At 38.4% G+C, this 18,982-nt stretch overlaps 1 protein-coding gene across 2 annotated transcripts; it reads right to left on the reverse strand.

Annotated features, from left to right (window-relative positions):
* Positions 1-357: 357 nt before the first annotated feature.
* Positions 358-17,856, reverse strand: gpn3 (GPN-loop GTPase 3). Of its 2 annotated transcripts, XM_069933327.1 has the most exons (8): positions 17,704-17,854; positions 16,699-16,807; positions 15,312-15,479; positions 10,892-11,016; positions 9,941-10,056; positions 4,497-4,593; positions 2,805-2,933; positions 358-2,174 (listed from the first exon to the last, which is right to left on the reverse strand). In XM_069933327.1, exons 1-8 carry the CDS (start codon positions 17,749-17,751, stop codon positions 2,106-2,108), a joined length of 861 nt encoding a protein of 286 aa, XP_069789428.1. In that variant the 5' UTR covers positions 17,752-17,854; the 3' UTR covers positions 358-2,105. The 2 variants fall into 2 exon arrangements, with proteins under 2 accessions (XP_069789428.1, XP_069789429.1); XM_069933328.1 differs by lacking the exon at positions 15,312-15,479 and having other exon boundaries at positions 17,704-17,856.
* Positions 17,857-18,982: the final 1,126 nt, after the last annotated feature.

Genomic DNA, 18,982 nt, shown 5'->3' on the forward strand with positions numbered 1-18,982 from the left:
AGAAATTAAAATGCCAATTTTCCTCGTTTTAGATAACTCCCTCCCCTCACTCTTTCCATTTCTTCTTTACCCTCCACTATACTTGTTTTACAAACTGCGTGCCTACTGTGCTGTTTTTGTTCGGTTTTGTTCCGTTAACCCAAAAAACCCAGTAACTGAAAAACATCCAGTTCCAAGCTATTTAGGTATGGGGAAACATACTGTACTATCAATTTTATATTTCTTGGTTTTATTTTCCTATCTCTCAGGCTTTGTTCCCTTTATCTAATCAGATCCAGGATAACTTTGCCCTAGGTCTTGCTCAAAAAACACATTTTTTAAAAAATGCCCTCCACTGCCAGTAAATCGCTGAGGCTGTTCAGTCTTAAAACTGTTTATTGGTTGATAATCAAATTTAATTCCACATTGGTCCAATCATGCTTGTGGTTCCAACAACAAGGATTCAATCCTTTTCTCTGATACTATTTGTATCTTTTGACTGCACAAGTGTTCTCTGGATCCCTCCAGTTTTCTCTTGTATCCCATAAATGTACAGTAGGCAAATTGACTACTCTAACTTACCCAGTTTGTAGATGAGAAGTAGAATCTTCTCTGCTTAACATTTGTTTATTTTGGATAAGCACAAAATCTTCATCGTTCACCATAGAGAAGAAACTTTATCACTAGAAAATGGATGATTGAATGAATGAAACAGACACAGAGTGCTTTTCAGTTCTATCCTTTGAAGTCTTGAATTCAGAAGATTTATGCTCCGTTATAAATTATATTTTGCCAACATCAAAATCTACATCTCACAGATAAGGTGCTTCGAGGTACTTACTTCAAACAAGATATTTTGTTCAAGCCAGATTGCTTGGAGTAGTTACCAATAAATTACCAGCTATATATAAAACACTGTGAAATTGAACGTAAATGCTTGGTAAATGCTTCAGCTATTACCAAAATACAGAAGTATGAATATTAATATCTATTTTATAGCTAAAATGTAATAATTTCTCTCACTTTAGATTTCAGGGGCTGCTTACTGTATTTGTAATCTGGTGCATGAAAAGAAAACAGTGAATTTAGATTTTATTTCCATACAATACAAATGAAAAGAATTGATTTCCATCCTAAATGTGAATGTAGCTATTAATACAGTAACAAGGGAAGGAAATCATCTTCTGCAGCCTTTTCATTTAGGTTAGGGATGATCCCCAACTTAACTGCATCTTTAATCCACATTCCTAAGTAATCTGTTTAAAATTAGGGCTTACATTTTTATATTTTTTAAGTTAAAACTAGAAGAAACATTTGTTGCTACTTCAACATCATACACGTGTAATTAGAATCTTTATGTGATTAGATTTTTGTTTTTGACGTGAAAGCACAGTGGGTGCTGAGTGCAATGTCGAACACATCATATTGTCCTCTGCTAACTACATGACTAAACCACATTGGTCAAGTTGAAATAATTTTGAAGAAAAAATGTGGCTCTGGATAAAAGCCATTCCTGAAAACTGGTACAACTCCTGACGTCTCATTTTGCAAACTCTTAGAAACATTCCAACATTCATAAAATGCTTGCAGAAATACATAATACAGTAAAACCCTGGTAGTGGGCACTATGGGGATTGGTAGATACCGGATAAGGGAATTCTCTGGTTGTTTGAGATTGCATGTTGCATGATTGGCAAACTTGAGGCTGTTGGTTGCTTGAATTCCGGATAACAGGGGTTTTATTGTATATCAGTGAGAAAAAAAATAAAAAAACCTCAACAACAATTTCATCCAAACTAGTTTTTTAAGATCCTGATTGTTTAAATAAAATTGGTTTGCTGAGGGACAATCCACAGATCAGTTAAATGTTATTGGTATCACAAATGGAAGAGCTCTCAGTAGTCAGTAACTTACCAACACATAAATATCCAAAGTTAAAACACCAACTGAGTGCTTTGAATTCATCTTTCTACAATATAATAGTGCAAATAAGATGAGTTCTCAAACAAGGTTTTAAATAACCTTGTATTAGGCATCTTTGGGAAGGCACAGAGTAATGGTTTTTTAATAGAATCCACCTAATGTTTAACTGGGACCAAGTTAGGGACTAGGCTGCATCCAAGAATTCAGTCGGCAGCAGCACCTTGGAAAAATTGATCACTCATGCTAGGGGCTTCAATCTCTTCTTCTTGCTCCTGTAACAAAGGATTTAGTCATAAATTTAATCCTGCAAGTTAACTCTAAAAAGCTTCAAGTCTTTCAAAGCATTGTTTTGCAACTTAATGACAGGCTGTTTTATTATTTGTCACATCATCACAAATTTTATGCTCCTTATTAGTTATGAAGACAATCTAAGGGAAACAAAGAAAGGTCACAGCTGGAACACTTTAAATAAAAGTATTAATTTACTGGTCTCCACATCACACTTACATAGAATCAGCATTTAAAAATTGTTTCTTTACTTCCCCTTCTCTCCAAAGAAAGTGGATCATTTTGGAACTTAACAGGCATCAGAAACCTCAACTGATCCAAACACTCATTTTTCCTAGACGAATTCCATTCAATTGTAAAATAAATCAAATGAGAAAATCGCAGCATAATTCTACCATTGGTATCCACCCATTGATGCGGTTTTAATATCTTGAGCTTGGAAAGGTAGATATCTTTATTAAGATAAAGTTACACTTTAATCACATCAATGATGTGACATACTAACTCATTATGGAATGTCTTAGGTTCAAGGACTCTCCTGTTCATTAAGGTGAAGAAGCTTGGGTGATGTGATCACTAGAGAAATCCCATATAGAAAATCTCTGCATACTCACCTTTGGTTCTTTGACTTCAAAGTCTTCTCCATACTGAATAGAAAAGTCGATGTGCTGCAAAACGATGGTAATGCATTCTTCATCTGAACGATCAAATGGCAAAAACCGAACCATACTGTAATCATCAACCTAAGGTGACATTCAATAAACTTCATTAAAATGATCCAAACAGCAAAATATCCAAAGCTTATAAAATTTTACTGCAGATCTCAGCATTTTAGTCAAGATTTATAATCTAAAAATACAACAAATTGTCATTAGAAAAAAATTATAACCTTTCCATGCTTTATAAATGATTTGAGATTCATTAATATTTTTGAGGAATAAAATAGACCTGGATGCTGACGGTTTTGAATCAGTAACAATGACCTGTAATTCCCTAAATATGAATCACATACCGAAAGCACATGTCATTAATTAGGTTAAAATTCTTAGAGAAATAATATTGTAGTGGCTCAAACCTCCCTTGATCGTAAACTTTCCTGTTAGTGTCAATTTTCAGTGATTCTGAGAGAATTTTGGTGGTTTTTGTCCCTTAAAAATCAGTCCTCTGACTGATACCAATGATCTTAAATTTTTATCCTCTGGTTACCAACCCTTCTGCCAGCGGAAACAATTTATGTTCATTAACTCAATCAAGCTCTCCCCATTTTGAATATTTTAAAAATTGTTTATCTTTCCTGTGAATAATAAACTTAACATCTAATGATCTTTCAGAAATGATGAATAGAGGAATTAATTTGTGCAAATATAGAATGATGTTTATGAATGACTGAATACCGGATTTGTTTCAGACTGCTTGAAACAGAGCAGTTTGTATAGCGTGATCTAATAATTACAATTTAGTTTCTTTGATTTGTTGGAATCTAGGGGTTAAAACATTATGAAAGAAATGATTAATTAATAATTTTATATTTACTGCATGGGTCAGGGAAAAAGAGGAATGTGATTAAGTGGCAATCACAGCATGGAGCAAAGTTGGCTGAGCAAAATGGTCTGCTCCCAAATACAGGGAGAGGAAATGCATAAAACGATTTAGGAGGAATGCTCAAACTGAAGGAGGTGGTGAGTAGCACAGGAGACACAGGCCAGACCAGAACAAAGAATGGCCTGCAAGAAAGAAAGGGAATGGAAAACCAGTCTAGGAGGAAGATTAAGGCAGGAGGAGGTGTTAAAGAGAACAGCAGAAATTGGCCAGACAGGGACAAAATGGTAATTAGAAATATCTGGGGATGAATTAATTTCTGATCCAATCAACAGGATAGTCTGGCCTGGAGGATTAAGATGGGAGCACTACACCCCAGATATCTGCAAAACAGGAGATGACTTGTGATAACCCTTATGCAAAAAGATCTAGCAAAGGAAGACAACTTTTGTTCTGTATGATAATGAAATCTAGCAAAGGAAGCCAACTTTTGTTCTGTATGATAAGGTTGATCTATATAAACTGAGCCAACTGGACAATAGGGGTCAGTCTTGGGGAATAGCTCACTGTGCAGGTGACCTATGAACTAATGACTGACCCAGAGCTCTGTTAAGTTTTAATCTTGTGCTGTGTAATAAATTGACTGTTGAACCGAATACCTTCTCCTATCACTTCATTCAAAGAACACGCTGGACTCAGACCACACATAGACTAAATTAAGAGTAAGGTAAAGCCAGAGTCCGACAGATTTCAGAAAAGTTACTTACCAATCCACAAATTGCTTTGGTTAGTTTCTTAAATTTCTTGCTTTTCCAAATATCAGAGGAGTCCTGCATCAGTGAATACATATCAGGATCTAAATATCTTAATGAAAGGAATTTGATGGAAATATTATTTATACTGCCATAGAACAATTACTATAAAGAATATAAATGTTTTGATATACAACTGTTTGCAAAATGGATCATCAAATAATATTCCTGTTATACTGATAACAAAAAAATGACAGCACTGCCATGGACCTGGGAGAGCGGGAGTGGAGACACAGCACTCTCTGCAGGGTTCTGCCACCTGGTCCTAATCCCTATAGGCTTTAAATGGCCATTGGTGCTTTTTTTTTTTTAAATCCTGCAACCTCAGAGGTTTGTGCCCAAGATGGTGATGCTTGTGCTGGGAAGCATACACAAAGGGTTTCATACTCCAGGGGAACCACGGATGGACGCAGGGCACCAGACTCAGGGATAATACACCTCAACAAGAAAGAGAAGCGAGGAGTCACGTGATGGAGTAGTGGCCGGACGGTGAACTCCAGCCCTCTCCAGAAAAGTCGGGAAAAACAAAGGAAAACACAAAGGCACAGAAATAAAAGTTACAGAAAAGTGAGTATAAAGGTGGAAAGAAGATGGCGACAAAAAAAGAAAAATCGAAAGCAACGGTAAGAAGAGAGGAAGAGAAGACAAAGGAGGAAAAAGGTGAAGGCCTTACGTCCGAAGAGGCCCGCTGCGGAGAGAGAAACCCGCTCCCTCAGGTCGGTAAATAATGGACTACAAAAATGGCTCGCTGAGCCGAGTAAAAGTGCGCAACCGCGCATGCGCAAGGAATCGCGCATGCGCGATGCGAATGAAAAAAAACACACCGATGGGAGGGGGGACCAGCTGGGGAGTCGATCTCCACAGCCGGCAACGACAGCTGCAGAACACCTGCAGCAAGAAGAGACCAAAGAAGACAATAGAAACAAGAAAGAAGAGGAGGAAAGGGCACCAAAGAAACAACAGATGGCCAACCCAGAGGAAGAAGAAGAGGAAGAGGAAGAGTACAGGGAAATAGAAGAAGAAAAGAAAGGCAAGGTAAAGGATATACTTGCTCTTATTAAAGGATACATGGAGTCATTTAAAGAATGGCAAACACAGGAATTTAAGGATTTAAGAAAAAGAATAAACAACACAGAAGAGAAAATGAATAAAATAGAGATGACCTTAACAGAAATGGGAAAGAAAATGGACAAGATGGAAGAGCGGGCAGTAGCAGCAGAAATGGAGGTAGAAGACTTAAAAAAGAAATTGGAGGAATCTAATAAAAAAACTAAAGAGACACAAGAACTACTAGCTCAAAAAATAGATACAATGGAAAATTATAACAGAAGAAATAACATAAAGATAGTGGGCCTTAAGGAAGATGAAGAAGGCAAGAATATGAGGGAGTTTATAAAAGAGTGGATCCCTAAGACCCTAGGATGTCCAGAACTACAGCAAGAAATGGAAATAGAAAGGGCACATAGAGTATTGGCCTCTAAACCACAACCACAACAAAAACCAAGATCTATTGTAGTAAAATTCCTAAGATATACTACAAGAGAAAAGGTACTGGAGAAGACAATGGAAAAAGTAAGAGAGGGCAACAAACCACTGGAGTATAAAGGGCAAAAAATCTTCATTTATCCAGATATAAGTTTTGAACTCCTAAAGAAGAGAAAAGAGTTCAATACAGCAAAGGCGATTTTATGGAAGAAAGGGTATAAATTTATACTAAAGCATCCTGCGGTATTGAAAATATTTATTCCAGGACAACAAAACAGACTATTCTCGGATCCAGAAGAAGCACAAAAATTTGCAGAACAATTACAAAAATAGACTGAGGGAGGAAGACGGGTAATGAGAGTAAAAATGATCACGATTGATATGTATGTGGGTAAAGACAAAAATAGACTGAGGGATGAAGGCGGGTAATGAGAGTAAAAATGATCACGATTGATATATATGCGGGTAAAGAGGTATAAGAGTGAATAGAGACAATGTGCATACGTGAATGTATCTGTACTTAGAGGAAAATATAGATAGTATAGACAAGAATTAATAAGGGAAGGTAATGGAATAGAGAGAATAAGGAGGGAATTAAAAGAGTGACCTTTGTGACATATGAAAAGTGAAATCTTTTCTGGGGGGGGCGGGGTGGGGGGAAATAGCAGTCACTGCAAAATCAGTTGACGCTTGCGAGTGGATTCGCAAATCCAAATGGAGAGGGGAGATGTGGTTGTCCGACAAGGGATAAAGGACAACTCAGGAGGGGAAGGGGAGATTGGGGATAAATAAGATAGAAATAGGAGAATAAGGAAAATGTTGGATGTTGTAGGAATGTTGTCTTATAAAGAGTTGAAAATAAGAAAACAGAAATGGAAAAGGAGGAAAGGTAATGATGGAAAAACGGAAAGAGAAGATAAACAAAATATAAAAGGGCTACGCTGAACTATATGACTTTAAATATTAATGGAATACATAACCAAATTAAAAGGAAGAAACTACTAAATTTAAATGAATAAATGTATTCCATTAGAAAAAATAACATATAGGTTAAGAAATAATATTGAAATATTCGAACAAGTATAGGAGCCTTACATTAAATACAATAGCGAAAACCTACCGGGGACAAACATTACCTAAGTTGATGGAAGGAGAAGGAAAGAAAAGAATGGACTCAGTAGAATTTCGGGTGTATTTTTGTTGAATGACAACATTGTCTGACTGGCTTAATGCAACCTAGATTGTATACCTAAAATGGATGAGAGGGTGGGGGTGGGGGGGTGGCTTGGGAGGAGGGAGAGGGGGGGGGGAGAAAAAGTCACTGTATATGTGTGAAAAAGAAATAGTGTATATCATGGCTAATGTGATTTATGGTGTGAAAAATAAAAAAATTTAAAAAAAACAAGAAAGAGAAGCACAGGACACAACTCCACAAGATGCTGACTACGGCAGCAGACCAGTGAGGGGCCCAGCTGCTGAAGGACCCACATAGGTTGCGGTTTGCTGCAAACTGGCTCATGAGATCCATTTATTAGAACTGGGATTCAAGTGGGTGTTGAGGGCAAGAAAGTCTCCTTATCATATTGCAGGTTTGGTTCTGGATCTTGAGTTGCTAGTGGTTGGAAGTGGAGTCTGTATGGCTGCGGGAGTACTGGAGGTGAATCCAGTAGCCCTTTTTACACAGCTGTTAAGACAGGAATTAACTGCTTTTAACTGCTTCATCTACCTGTATAAACCCAAATGAAAGTAGGATGGCAGGTCAGTTTCAGCCCATGTCTGATACTACCAAGGTAGGTAGTATAAGAGCCGATGCATTTCCCAATGGCTTTTGTCTAAAAGGGTTCACATAGGAAGCCGGTGCTGTAATGCTACATCACACAGGACGCTGACACGCCTCCTTTTGCTCCAGGATGCCGGCCTGCTTTTCTTAATTCAATATGAACAACCCAAATTGCCTTTAAAGACGGGTCGTTCACACAACAATTAAGTGGGTTTTCTGTGTAAAATGGCTGAATGTCTCTAAGGGACTCTCTTTTGCTTCTTCTCTTTCTCCTATTGTTAGGGGTGCTGGGCAATGCTCATGGGCAACTCTTTTTTTTTGTCTTACAGCAAACAAATATTAAAGTGTATCATGTACATATTACATTTTTAATGATCTATTACATGACAATAAACCTTTTGAACTCAGTATGATGGCAGGAACAAAATTCAACAGAAAATATGAAAAAAAACTTGCATCAGATCTTTTGGAATCTAATTTCCAAAATCCTTATGTTACGTTACATTATCCAAAACAAAACTGCGTGGTAAGACGAAGGGCAACATTCCATCACAATGGAGGGAGAACATGCCTGTGCAGCATTTAGCTGTCAGAGGAGGTGTTGATTGACCTTAAGGTAGCAAAATAACAAGTACAGTAAAATCCTCAATATCCGGCACCTACAGAAACTGTGGATGCAGAAAGCAAATTTTCCGGTTGACTGAAACTCACCCTTCAAGTGCCTAACAACATCTGCCTTAAAAATACACTGTTTAAAAGACAAAAGACAGTCCAAATGTAATTTGAAAAAAAATCAGTATTGTAGTCTTTAATTATGTAAAGTTCCCTTTAATTAAGCAATTCCCACAACTTACAAAATTTAAATTCAAACCCAGCATTATAACAGTGTTGCGCTAGCACTTAACGCTAACCGTGCCGCCATCGGCGCACCTTCCTCGCACTGACAACTTGGCTCACCTCCACGCAAGTCTCCCAGTCAGACCCTCAGCACACCTTCCCCATGCTGACAGCCCGAATCATCTCTAGTGTTCAGGTCAGGCCCTCTGTCAATCCGACTCAACTCCACACAAGTGTACCAGCTAAGCCGACTTCTCACTGACAACCTGATTCACCTCCACGCAAGTGCACACCTTGCTTGCGATGACAATCCAATTCACCCCCACACAAGTGGCAACAGCGGAAAGGATGTGTGCCCATTGAGGGACATTGCTCATTCAGCAGGGAAAACTTGTGCGTGTCCATTGAATTCTCAGCACTCCCCCACGGGGTCCACCTGCCCAGTTTAGTTTACTTGAAATTTATTTATTTTCTCTGGGTTTTTTTTTGGCTGGTTGTTGAGTTTCTGGTTGATTGAACTTGGATAATGGGTATTTTACTGTAGTTAAACCTTCTTCAGCCAACAATTTGCATCCTCTGGTTATCAATCTTTTTGCCAATAAAAGCATTTTTTCCTCATTTACTCTGTCAAGTTCCCACTATTTGAATATCAAACAACCTCTATTTTCTCTGAATAACGAAGTTCTTACCTAATAAACTTTCATAAATGATGAATTGATTAATTTATGCAAAAATAGAATAAAACAGACTGTTTCATGTTTAGCTAATTACAATCTCGTTTCTCACTCTTCACTGCATTATCTTCAAAGTGTACATTTATTTTAATTTATTAATCCAAATTGAACATCTTCTGGCTTCACTAATTCATCCTGAAGCATTATCACATCTTTTCAAACATGCATTCTACTGTTCCAACTACTTATCCATTTGTTTAATTGCCTTCTTAACATACATGAACTCTAAAAGAGTCGTGTATAGTTACTTCCAGGTCCTTTTTCAAGTCTCCTGTACATGCACAATTCCAATTATGTTTCAGATTTGGCTGACTGACAGCATCCGGAATCAGAATTTTGACTAAGGGGTGTGATACTCCAGGCTGATAATTCAGTGCAAAAGTGCTGGATTTTGTATCATTTTATAAAATCCAACAACTTAAAATTCTAAAACTAATTCCCATTTGTAATTTCCTATTCAAAAAATGTAAAAGCTGGTGAACAAAATTCCTGTCTGAAAGTGTATACCATTTTATGTAACTTGTATGTGCAAACATTGGTCTCAAAATAAGGGTTTCACTTACTTTTCAATTTCTTTTTTTGCTTTCTTATTAAGTAAATCCATTTTTGTCATGATGTTGACTTGTGGAATTTCGAGAGAAACCATAGCACTGAGAGCTGCCATAACCCCTGACACAAACTAAGAAAATTCTGAAATTACATTTCTGCAAATTTTGCAGCAAAAGAGAGAATTATGCCATGTACATATCATTAATAAAAATAATTCACAATTTAAGATTAATAATCAAAAAATTGTGGGCTAAATATGCAATATAGATCCCAGATTATATTTCTCAACAATTGATTCTGCTCATCTTAGCTGGTAATGATTAGGTAACAAATTACAAATTAAGTAACAAATTATTCTTAATCAAAAATGGGGGGAAAAAAACTGTTAACTGATCTATTGAAAAGCTCAGGTCAATAATTAAAAGGTACCTGTATCAAATAGCCTGGTGGTATGCATTATCTAAACCTACATGGAAAAATTAACAAAGTACTGAAGATTCTGTGGAATTGTTTTCCACTAAATCAAAAACAATGTGATGAAACAATGTAGAAAAAATAAATCTGGGGCAAACCAGATTGATCTTTATCCCTTTGCATGACAACAGCAGAACATAACCAGGGTAGTAGATTTAGGACGGAGGTGAGGAAGAACCGCTTTTCCTAGAAAGTGGTGCATCTATGGAATTCATTGCCCAATGAAGGAGAGGAGGCTACTAATATATTTAAGACAAGGTTGGATAGATTTTTACAAAATAGGGGAAAAAGACAGGTAGGTGGAGATGAGCCTATTATCAGATCAGCCATGATCTCATTGAATGGTGGAACAGGCTCGTTGGGCCGGATGGCCGACTCCTGCTCATATTTCTTATGTTCTTGTAGTAAAAAATGCAGATATAACAACACGTTACACAATAATTAGTAATATCAACTTGAAATATTGAATTCCATAACATGGTGACGATTACCTTAAACGACTCCACCATAAACTGAGAATCAACTAGAAATACCCCACAAACACGAAACTCCCACTGCTGTAACTGTTCCACAAGCTGTTTCATTATTGGTAGGTGAGTATATAACTCAATCTGTCCTGTAAATAACAAATAAAGGCACATTAGTGTACTATCCATTTGTAGATGAAGCAGGCAGAGCTTTGTGAAATGTGAAAAGTAGAGCTTTGTTCCAAAATGAATTTGGAAATGAAGCACTTTTAGAAACAATTCTACTCTTCCCCAACGCCTTTCTCCCAGCTCTCTCTCTCTCTCTCTCTCTCTCCCCCCTTTTCTCCCTGTCTCCTTTCACAGAGCTAAAACCAATTCTTAGCTCTCCTTTTATCATCTAATTAGCACCTTTTGCTATCCTTGACTCCTCCCCCAGGGAGCCTTGTCTTTATTCTGATGCCTTCCTGTCCTTTACATATTCCTTGAAGAAGGGCTCAGGCCCAAAATGTCTGTAATGTATCTTTACCTCCATGGACGTATGTGAGACTGGCTGAGTTCCTCCAGCATTTTAGTGTGCTTTTTACTACAATCACAGCATCTGCAGACTTTCATGTTTAACTCTACACCAAGCCCAGTTGAAAAATCACCTGATGGTCTTGACAGATTCTGACAGATGCTTGGCCATACATATCAGATAGATCTTATCCAAGCCTGCAACCGTGGATAGGAAATTCAAATGTGGATGCTAAGTAAAAGATTAGTCAGGACAGTGTTTTCCCTACTTTTTTTTAGATTTAGAGTTGTAGTGATTGATTCTATTGATAACTGTTCAAGTTCTTCAAATAAAAAAGGCTTTGTGGCAGCAAACATTCATATTTCAAGGGTCAATAACTGAGAAAAGAAAATATTCATTGGGAGTTTGAAATTCTATAACTCAGTACAAATGATCAGTTCATATGGCTAAATTATACATTTTGGTTTATAGTATATTATCACCTACGGCTCCTAGAACGCTTCCACCAGCGTTGTGTCCGCTCCATCCTCAACATCCATTGGAGCGCTTTCATCCCTAACATCGAAGTACTCGAGATGGCAGAGGTCGACAGCATCGAGTCCACGCTGCTGAAGATCCAGCTGCGCTGGATGGGTCACGTCTCCAGAATGGAGGACCATCGCTTTCCCAAGATCGTGTTATATGGCGAGCTCTCCACTGGCCACCGTGACAGAGGTGCACCAAAGAAAAGGTACAAGGACTGCCTAAAGAAATCTCTTGGTGCCTGCCACATTGACCACCGCCAGTGGGCTGATAACGCCTCAAACCGTGCATCTTGGCGCCTCACAGTTTGGCGGGCAGCAACCTCCTTTGAAGAAGACCGCAGAGCCCACCTCACTGACAAAAGGCAAAGGAGGAAAAACCCAACACCCAACCCCAACCAACCAATTTTCCCCTGGAACCGCTGCAACCGTGTCTGCCTGTCCCGCATCGGACTTGTCAGCCACAAACGAGCCTGCAGCTGACGTGGACATTTACCCCCTCCATAAATCTTCGTCCGCGAAGCCAAGCCAAAGATATTATCATTGGGTTTAAGTCTCTATCCACAGACTGGAGTAAATAAAGGTGGCCACTACTTTAAGCAGAATTTCAGATGGGAAATAAATGTCTTGTCAATGATGCCCATATCTCCATGAATGAATATATCTCACCATAGGAAGCTAAATGTTGAATCTGGAAAAGGGTGCATATAATCCCAGATCAGGGTGACAATTGCAAAGAGGCAAAAGATAGTGCAAATGAGAACTAGAATTTAATAAAAATGAACCTATAACTAAAGCACACATGTACAGTAACTGGCAAAAGAGCCAAGACTGAAATGAGGAAAGTACTTCTCTTTTACTCAGAATTACTACAATCAGGAATGTTTTTCCTGTAAGAGGGTTGAAAAATTATTTGAAAAGGAATTGTACAAACACTTGAATGGGAAATGTTATTGGGATAGTGTTAGGTCTGCTTTGTTCATGAATGAGTGAGACAAACACCAGACTGAGTCGAAATCAGGGTTCTTTGTTCTTTATTACCGGATTGTAACACTTGCGACTAACAAAGTTAGTCGGAGAATGCATTCTGCCGTTATCAGCAAAATGGTGATTTTTTATACCCTTGGATATGTGCTTAGAACATCATCATATCATTACTTGTCCAATGACTAAAACTGTTGCTATCCTTTCCCTGCTAGCTTCCTGCCTCTCAATCCATCAATGTCTCTCTTATCTTGTAAGTACAAGGATGCATTCACATCTTGTTACTGCCCCGTACATTCCCATCTCATGATGTTTTACCTAACAGGAGTACAAGGACACCTCCCCTTCTTGTTACAGCCTTGTACAGGGTAACTCCCTACACATTCCCATCTCATGATGTTTTACCTTACAATAGGCAGAGGGAAGTAGGACAAATCAGAAGTCTTTCAGAGATTCAGTAGAGGAATGAAAGTTCCCAGATTCTTTTTGTACCATTGTATAATTTTAGAATTGAATCCCTGAAAGTGATCAATCAGTTTCTGAGGTCTGATTTTATTTTCCTTCTCTCAATTTGAAAACCTTTTATTTTCCATTTACTTTCTCATACAATAATAGGACATAGAACAATAATGCACAGTACAAGTTCTTCCACTCTCAGTATTGTTCTGACCCATATATTCCTTCCTTAGAAAAAAAGGTACTAAACCCTCCCAACCATGTAACCTTCTAATTTTCTTTCATCCATGTGTATGTCTAAATGCCCCCGCACCCAAAACTCTCTGTGTAAAAAAAAAATTACCACTGATGTCTCCCCTAAACTTTCCTTCCTTAACTTTGTATATATGTTCTCTGGTGTTTGCTGATCCTGCCCTGGGAAACAGGTCCTGGCTGTGCATCAGATCTATGCCTCTCATAATCTTGTAGACCTCTATCAAGTCTCCTCTCATTAATTAAATAGATAACGTGAATCATGTAGTATGTCAATATTTCACACATTTTTCACTCATTAGCTCCAGACAGTATATCATGCCTTGTAAAGTTGGACCAAAGTCCAGGTTCTGTTGTATCTGATCATTTTAGTCATAAAAATTTCAAAATCTATATTAACTTCTAGTACATCTGCAAGATGTACTAGACCAAGCTTATGGCCAGTAGTACACACACACACACACACACACACACACACACACACACACACACACACACACACACGTGTGTGTATATATATATATATATATATATATACACACACTAAAGCGCTTTAGTTGCCCATTCAGAGCCAGCTCTTCAGCGCTTGACGTCCTGTTTTGCGGAAACTGCCAAAATGTTTGGCCTGGAAGTCAGCCTGAAGAAAACTGAGGTCCTCCATCAGCCAGCTCCCCACCATGACTACCAGCCTCCCCACATCTCCATCGGGCACACAAAACTCAAAACGGTCAACCAATTTACCTATCTCGGCTGCACCATTTCATCAGATGCAAGGATCGACAACGAGATAGACAACAGACTCGCCAAGGCAAATAGCGCCTTTGGAAGACTACACAAAAGAGTCTGGAAAAACAACCAACTGAAAAACCTCACAAAGATAAGCGTGTACAGAGCCGTTGTCATACCCACACTCCTGTTCGGCTCCGAATCATGGGTCCTCTACCGGCATCACCTACGGCTCCTAGAACGCTTCCACCAGCATTGTCTCTGCTCCATCCTCAACATTCATTGGAGCGCTTTCATCCCTAACGTCGAAGTACTCGAGATGGCAGAGGTCGACAGCATCGAGTCCACGCTGCTGAAGATCCAGCTGCGCTGGGTGGGTCACGTCTCCAGAATGGTGGACCATCGCCTTCCCAAGATCGTGTTATATGGCGAGCTCTCCACTGGCCACCGTGACAGAGGTGCACCAAAGAAAAGGTACAAGGACTGCCTAAAGAAATCTCTTGGTGCCTGCCACATTGACCACCGCCAGTGGGCTGATATCGCCTCAAACCGTGCATCTTGGCGCCTCACAGTTTGGTGGGCAGCAACCTCCTTTGAAGAAGACCGCAGAGCCCACCTCACTGACAAAAGGCAAAGGAGGAAAAACCCAACACCCAACCCCAACCAACCAATTTTCCCCTGCAACCGCTGCAACCGTGTCTGCCTGTCCCGCATCAGACTTGTCAGCCACAAACGAGCCTGCAGCTGACGTGAACATTTACCCCCTCCATAAATCTTCGTCCGTGAAGCCAAGCCAAAGAAAGAAAGAAGAATATATATACACACATACACCCCCCCCCCCACTCACACCATCAAACTCCATATATAGTGATCTAAAGATCCTCATTTATTCCCTTAAAGCCCACAGAACTGCGAAGGAAGTAAGTCAACCTCAATCCTGAGAGCCTGCGCAAAAGATCTTCCCCAGAAGTAAATATAAACTGCTGCCTACCTGGACAATCAAAAAGTATATAATCATCCTCCATATGACCAAGGCAATCTGCCAACCAATCAAAGTTATTGGCAAAGTATTCCATGCAGAAAATGAGTCCACCGTTTGGGCCAAACTTCAATGAGTCATCTTCCATCACATCGTCCACTTGAATAAGCTCCCGGATATCTGCATCCATTAATAGCAGAAAGCATAACTTACCACAGGACTTTAAATCCAAAGAATCTCCCTTTGAAAACTAGACATGACACTAAATTAATGATTTTTAAACAAGGACCATTCACCAAACCATGTAAGAATATTAAAAACAGAGTTTGTGACAACTAAATTTTAATTTTATTTTACGTAAAAACATTATCAAGGAATACATGAGGAGCTGCCAATTTTTCAGAGCATCTCATTCAGTTCCAATTCCCAAGTAGTTATCCAGTAAGCCTTTCATGAGATAAGTAATAACTAATGGTGTACAAGGTGTCTTGTCATTTGTGGCCACAATATGAAAAAGTATGCAGTAATTCAGGAGGTAGTCCAATTACAGTTTAACCTGCAAAGGTTAACCTGCAAAATCATAAGGGCACAAGCCAACTTCAACAATTTTCTTAATTTCCCAAATGTGCAATACATTTTATATTGGTATTATCAGCACTTAACATAAACACAAGAGTCTCAGTGGCAAAGCTGGAAGCCTTCCTGCCTCACAGTTCCAGAGACCAGATTCAATCTTGGCCTCTAATGTTATCTGTATGGAGTTTTCACATGCTCCCTATATCTATGTGGGTTTCCTCTGGGTGTTGCCAGTTTCTCTGAGATTGATCTGAGAGTTAGCACAGATTCAAACAGCCAAACAGCTTCCCTTTTAGCCGTAAAGGAATATGATATTTAAATTCTAATTTAAAGACTCTTAAAATAGACATTTCAAGATTATGAAGGAAACTGATAAAACAGAAGGACTTTACATGCTATTAAATATTTAAATAATTAAAGAAATTGAAAACAAATCGCAAAATCAAACTATTCAAGAAAATCATATTTTGTTATTCATGCGGTCTTAGACTTGGCTACTAAGTTACCAGAAATTACAAAAGTGATTACTAAGTTTCACAGAAGAGAAAGGTAACAAAAAATATGGTAAAATGTTAATCTTCTTGCTGGATAATGTGATAAATTTCCTATTCAATGTTAATTATCTTAAACACGACATTCCCAAAGATTTTCTATCCCATAACATATTTTGAATAGATTTTTGAGATTTTAGCTTTATATTGATTTGTTTACTTGAGACGTGAGCAGATTTGTGCACAATATTATACAATGATTATACAGTTTTGCATAAAGTGTCTTGAAATGAAAATTTTAATTATTGGGAAAAAAAAACACACCAACTTACCGGCCAAGACAGGATAATCAAAGTACTCAGCTGCAGGATCAAGGTTCACCACTTGCACAGATCTATTCAACACCTCACAGTGTTGCTGTATAGTGGAACAGTAAGTGCTCTGAAATGCAACAAATTACCTTTTACTGATCACACAACCAATAAAGAATATCAAATTCCCCTACTTCTCTTCACCAATAATGCTTTAATAGAAATGCGCAATGTTGTAGGTTACTCTAGAAACATGCATAAACATTCTGACACAGTCCAAAATTATTTGTTTTGTTTACCAATCAGCTCCAGTTACTTTTAAGATAACTTCCCCATGATTATGTAATTACTGCCATAGAATATTTTTTAAATAACTCACTGCGGCCTTATAAGTAAAATCACAGAATAATTTCAAATGTTGCAGATAACCTTTTACACCGCAGAAAGAAATTGTTATGGTAAAACTTTCACATAAATATTTGTTTTCATGAAGGTTACTTAAAATACAGCTGCGAAACATTGTTCATGAGCTGGAATTTAACGCTTTGCTGCAATAAAGTGGAATTAAAGAGCAATTTTAGGTACCCTGCTATGGAAACCATAAATGTTGCTGCGAGAAGAAAGTGGGTCTTTTATTTATTTTAAAGGATCTGAATGGAAGTTTGCTCTTTTGAGTCCCGATATATTGTAAGGGTTCATTAATATAAGATTAAAATAAGTTTCTTCATGCCTTCTTAATTGTTTTGTTGCAGAGTTGGGTCAAGGATCATTGCATCTTCTACGCTGCATGAACGCCAGAGTCAAAACACATTCTTAATCTTGTAAAATAGTTTACAAACATCATTAAAGCTACTGTAGAAGTATCTAAAAATAAAGATTTGTTTTGCAGAGGTTGTGAGAGTTGAACAAAACCACGAGAAATGTCGACCGCGAATTCAGGCCCAGTTCCTCCATTGCCCAACATCCGTGAGTCGCTTGGCCAACGCTAACCATCTCCATCAAAGCACTGCCCGAGACTGCAACTACCTTGCCGCTGCCAGCGGGTCCCATCACCAACTGGGCGAATCGAGGCATCCCGGACCCGCTTTACGGGGTCACCCCTTCGGTACCCGCAGCCGGTGCACTCAATGGCACAGTGAGACCCACGGTACGGAAGCCCCTTTGCAAAGCTATCAACACAATCGCACATTTCGCAACGTTACGAAGCAGGAGAGAGCAACATGCACTGGCATCTCACCTCGAAAGGAGGCAGCAGTAATGCTGTCAATCAACATCCAGTTTGAATAAGAAAATATAGTTTGCATTTTCTGTATCGGACTCATGATTTTGTTTAAAGCCTAGAAAAGGTTGGAAAGACTCAGCTGCCTCAGAGACAAACCCAAATTAACATTTCAGGCCAATTAAACCTTTGGTTAAAACTGGATTTCAAAAAAAAAATTCCCTCAAGATATAGTTCCATGAGGTATCAATGGTCTCCAGTGGCCACAAAGAAAGAGGAGCTCCAGCTCCACCATTCAATGAGATCCTGGCTGATTTTATGATAGGCTCACCTACCTGCCTTTTCCCCAAATCTTTTCATTCCCCTACTTTGTAAAAATCTATCCAACCTTGTCTTAAATGTTCACTGAGGCAGCCTCCACTGCTTCAAAGGGCAGAAAATTCCATAGATTTCCCACCCTCTGGGAAAAGCGATTCCTCCTTATCTCCAACTTAAATCTACAACCCCAAATTCTGAGGTTATGTCCCCAAGATCTAGTCTCCCCCATCAATGGAAACTACTTACAAACTTCTATCTTTTCATTATTTTATACATTTCTACAAGATTCTCTCTCATTCTTCCAAATTCCAGCGAGTACAGTCCCAGATGCCTCAATCTCTTCTCATAGGCTCACCTCCTCATCTCTGGATTCAACCTGGTGAATCTCCTCTTCATCATCTCCAAAGCCAGTACATCCTTCTTCAAGTAAGGAGACCAGAACTAGAAAAATGTTGGGAAGATCTAAATCAGATATTAAATAAAATAACAGAAAACAATATACCAAAGAATCCAGAGATCTTCCTCCTAAGTAACATAAAAAACAAAGAATTTGGAATTGATTTGGAGGATGCACAAAAAAGATTTGTTAAGATAGCTCTAGCCGTAGCAAAAAAATGTATTATGTCAACCTGGAAATTGGAAGATAATTTGAAAATACAACAATGGTATATAGAAATGAATAAATGTATTCCATTAGAAAAAATAACATATAGTTTAAGAAATAATATTGAAATATTCGAACAAATATGGGAGCCTTACATTAAACAT

The sequence above is a fragment of the Narcine bancroftii genome, chromosome 4 (assembly GCF_036971445.1).
Source record: "Narcine bancroftii isolate sNarBan1 chromosome 4, sNarBan1.hap1, whole genome shotgun sequence".
Lineage (NCBI taxonomy): Eukaryota > Metazoa > Chordata > Chondrichthyes > Torpediniformes > Narcinidae > Narcine > Narcine bancroftii.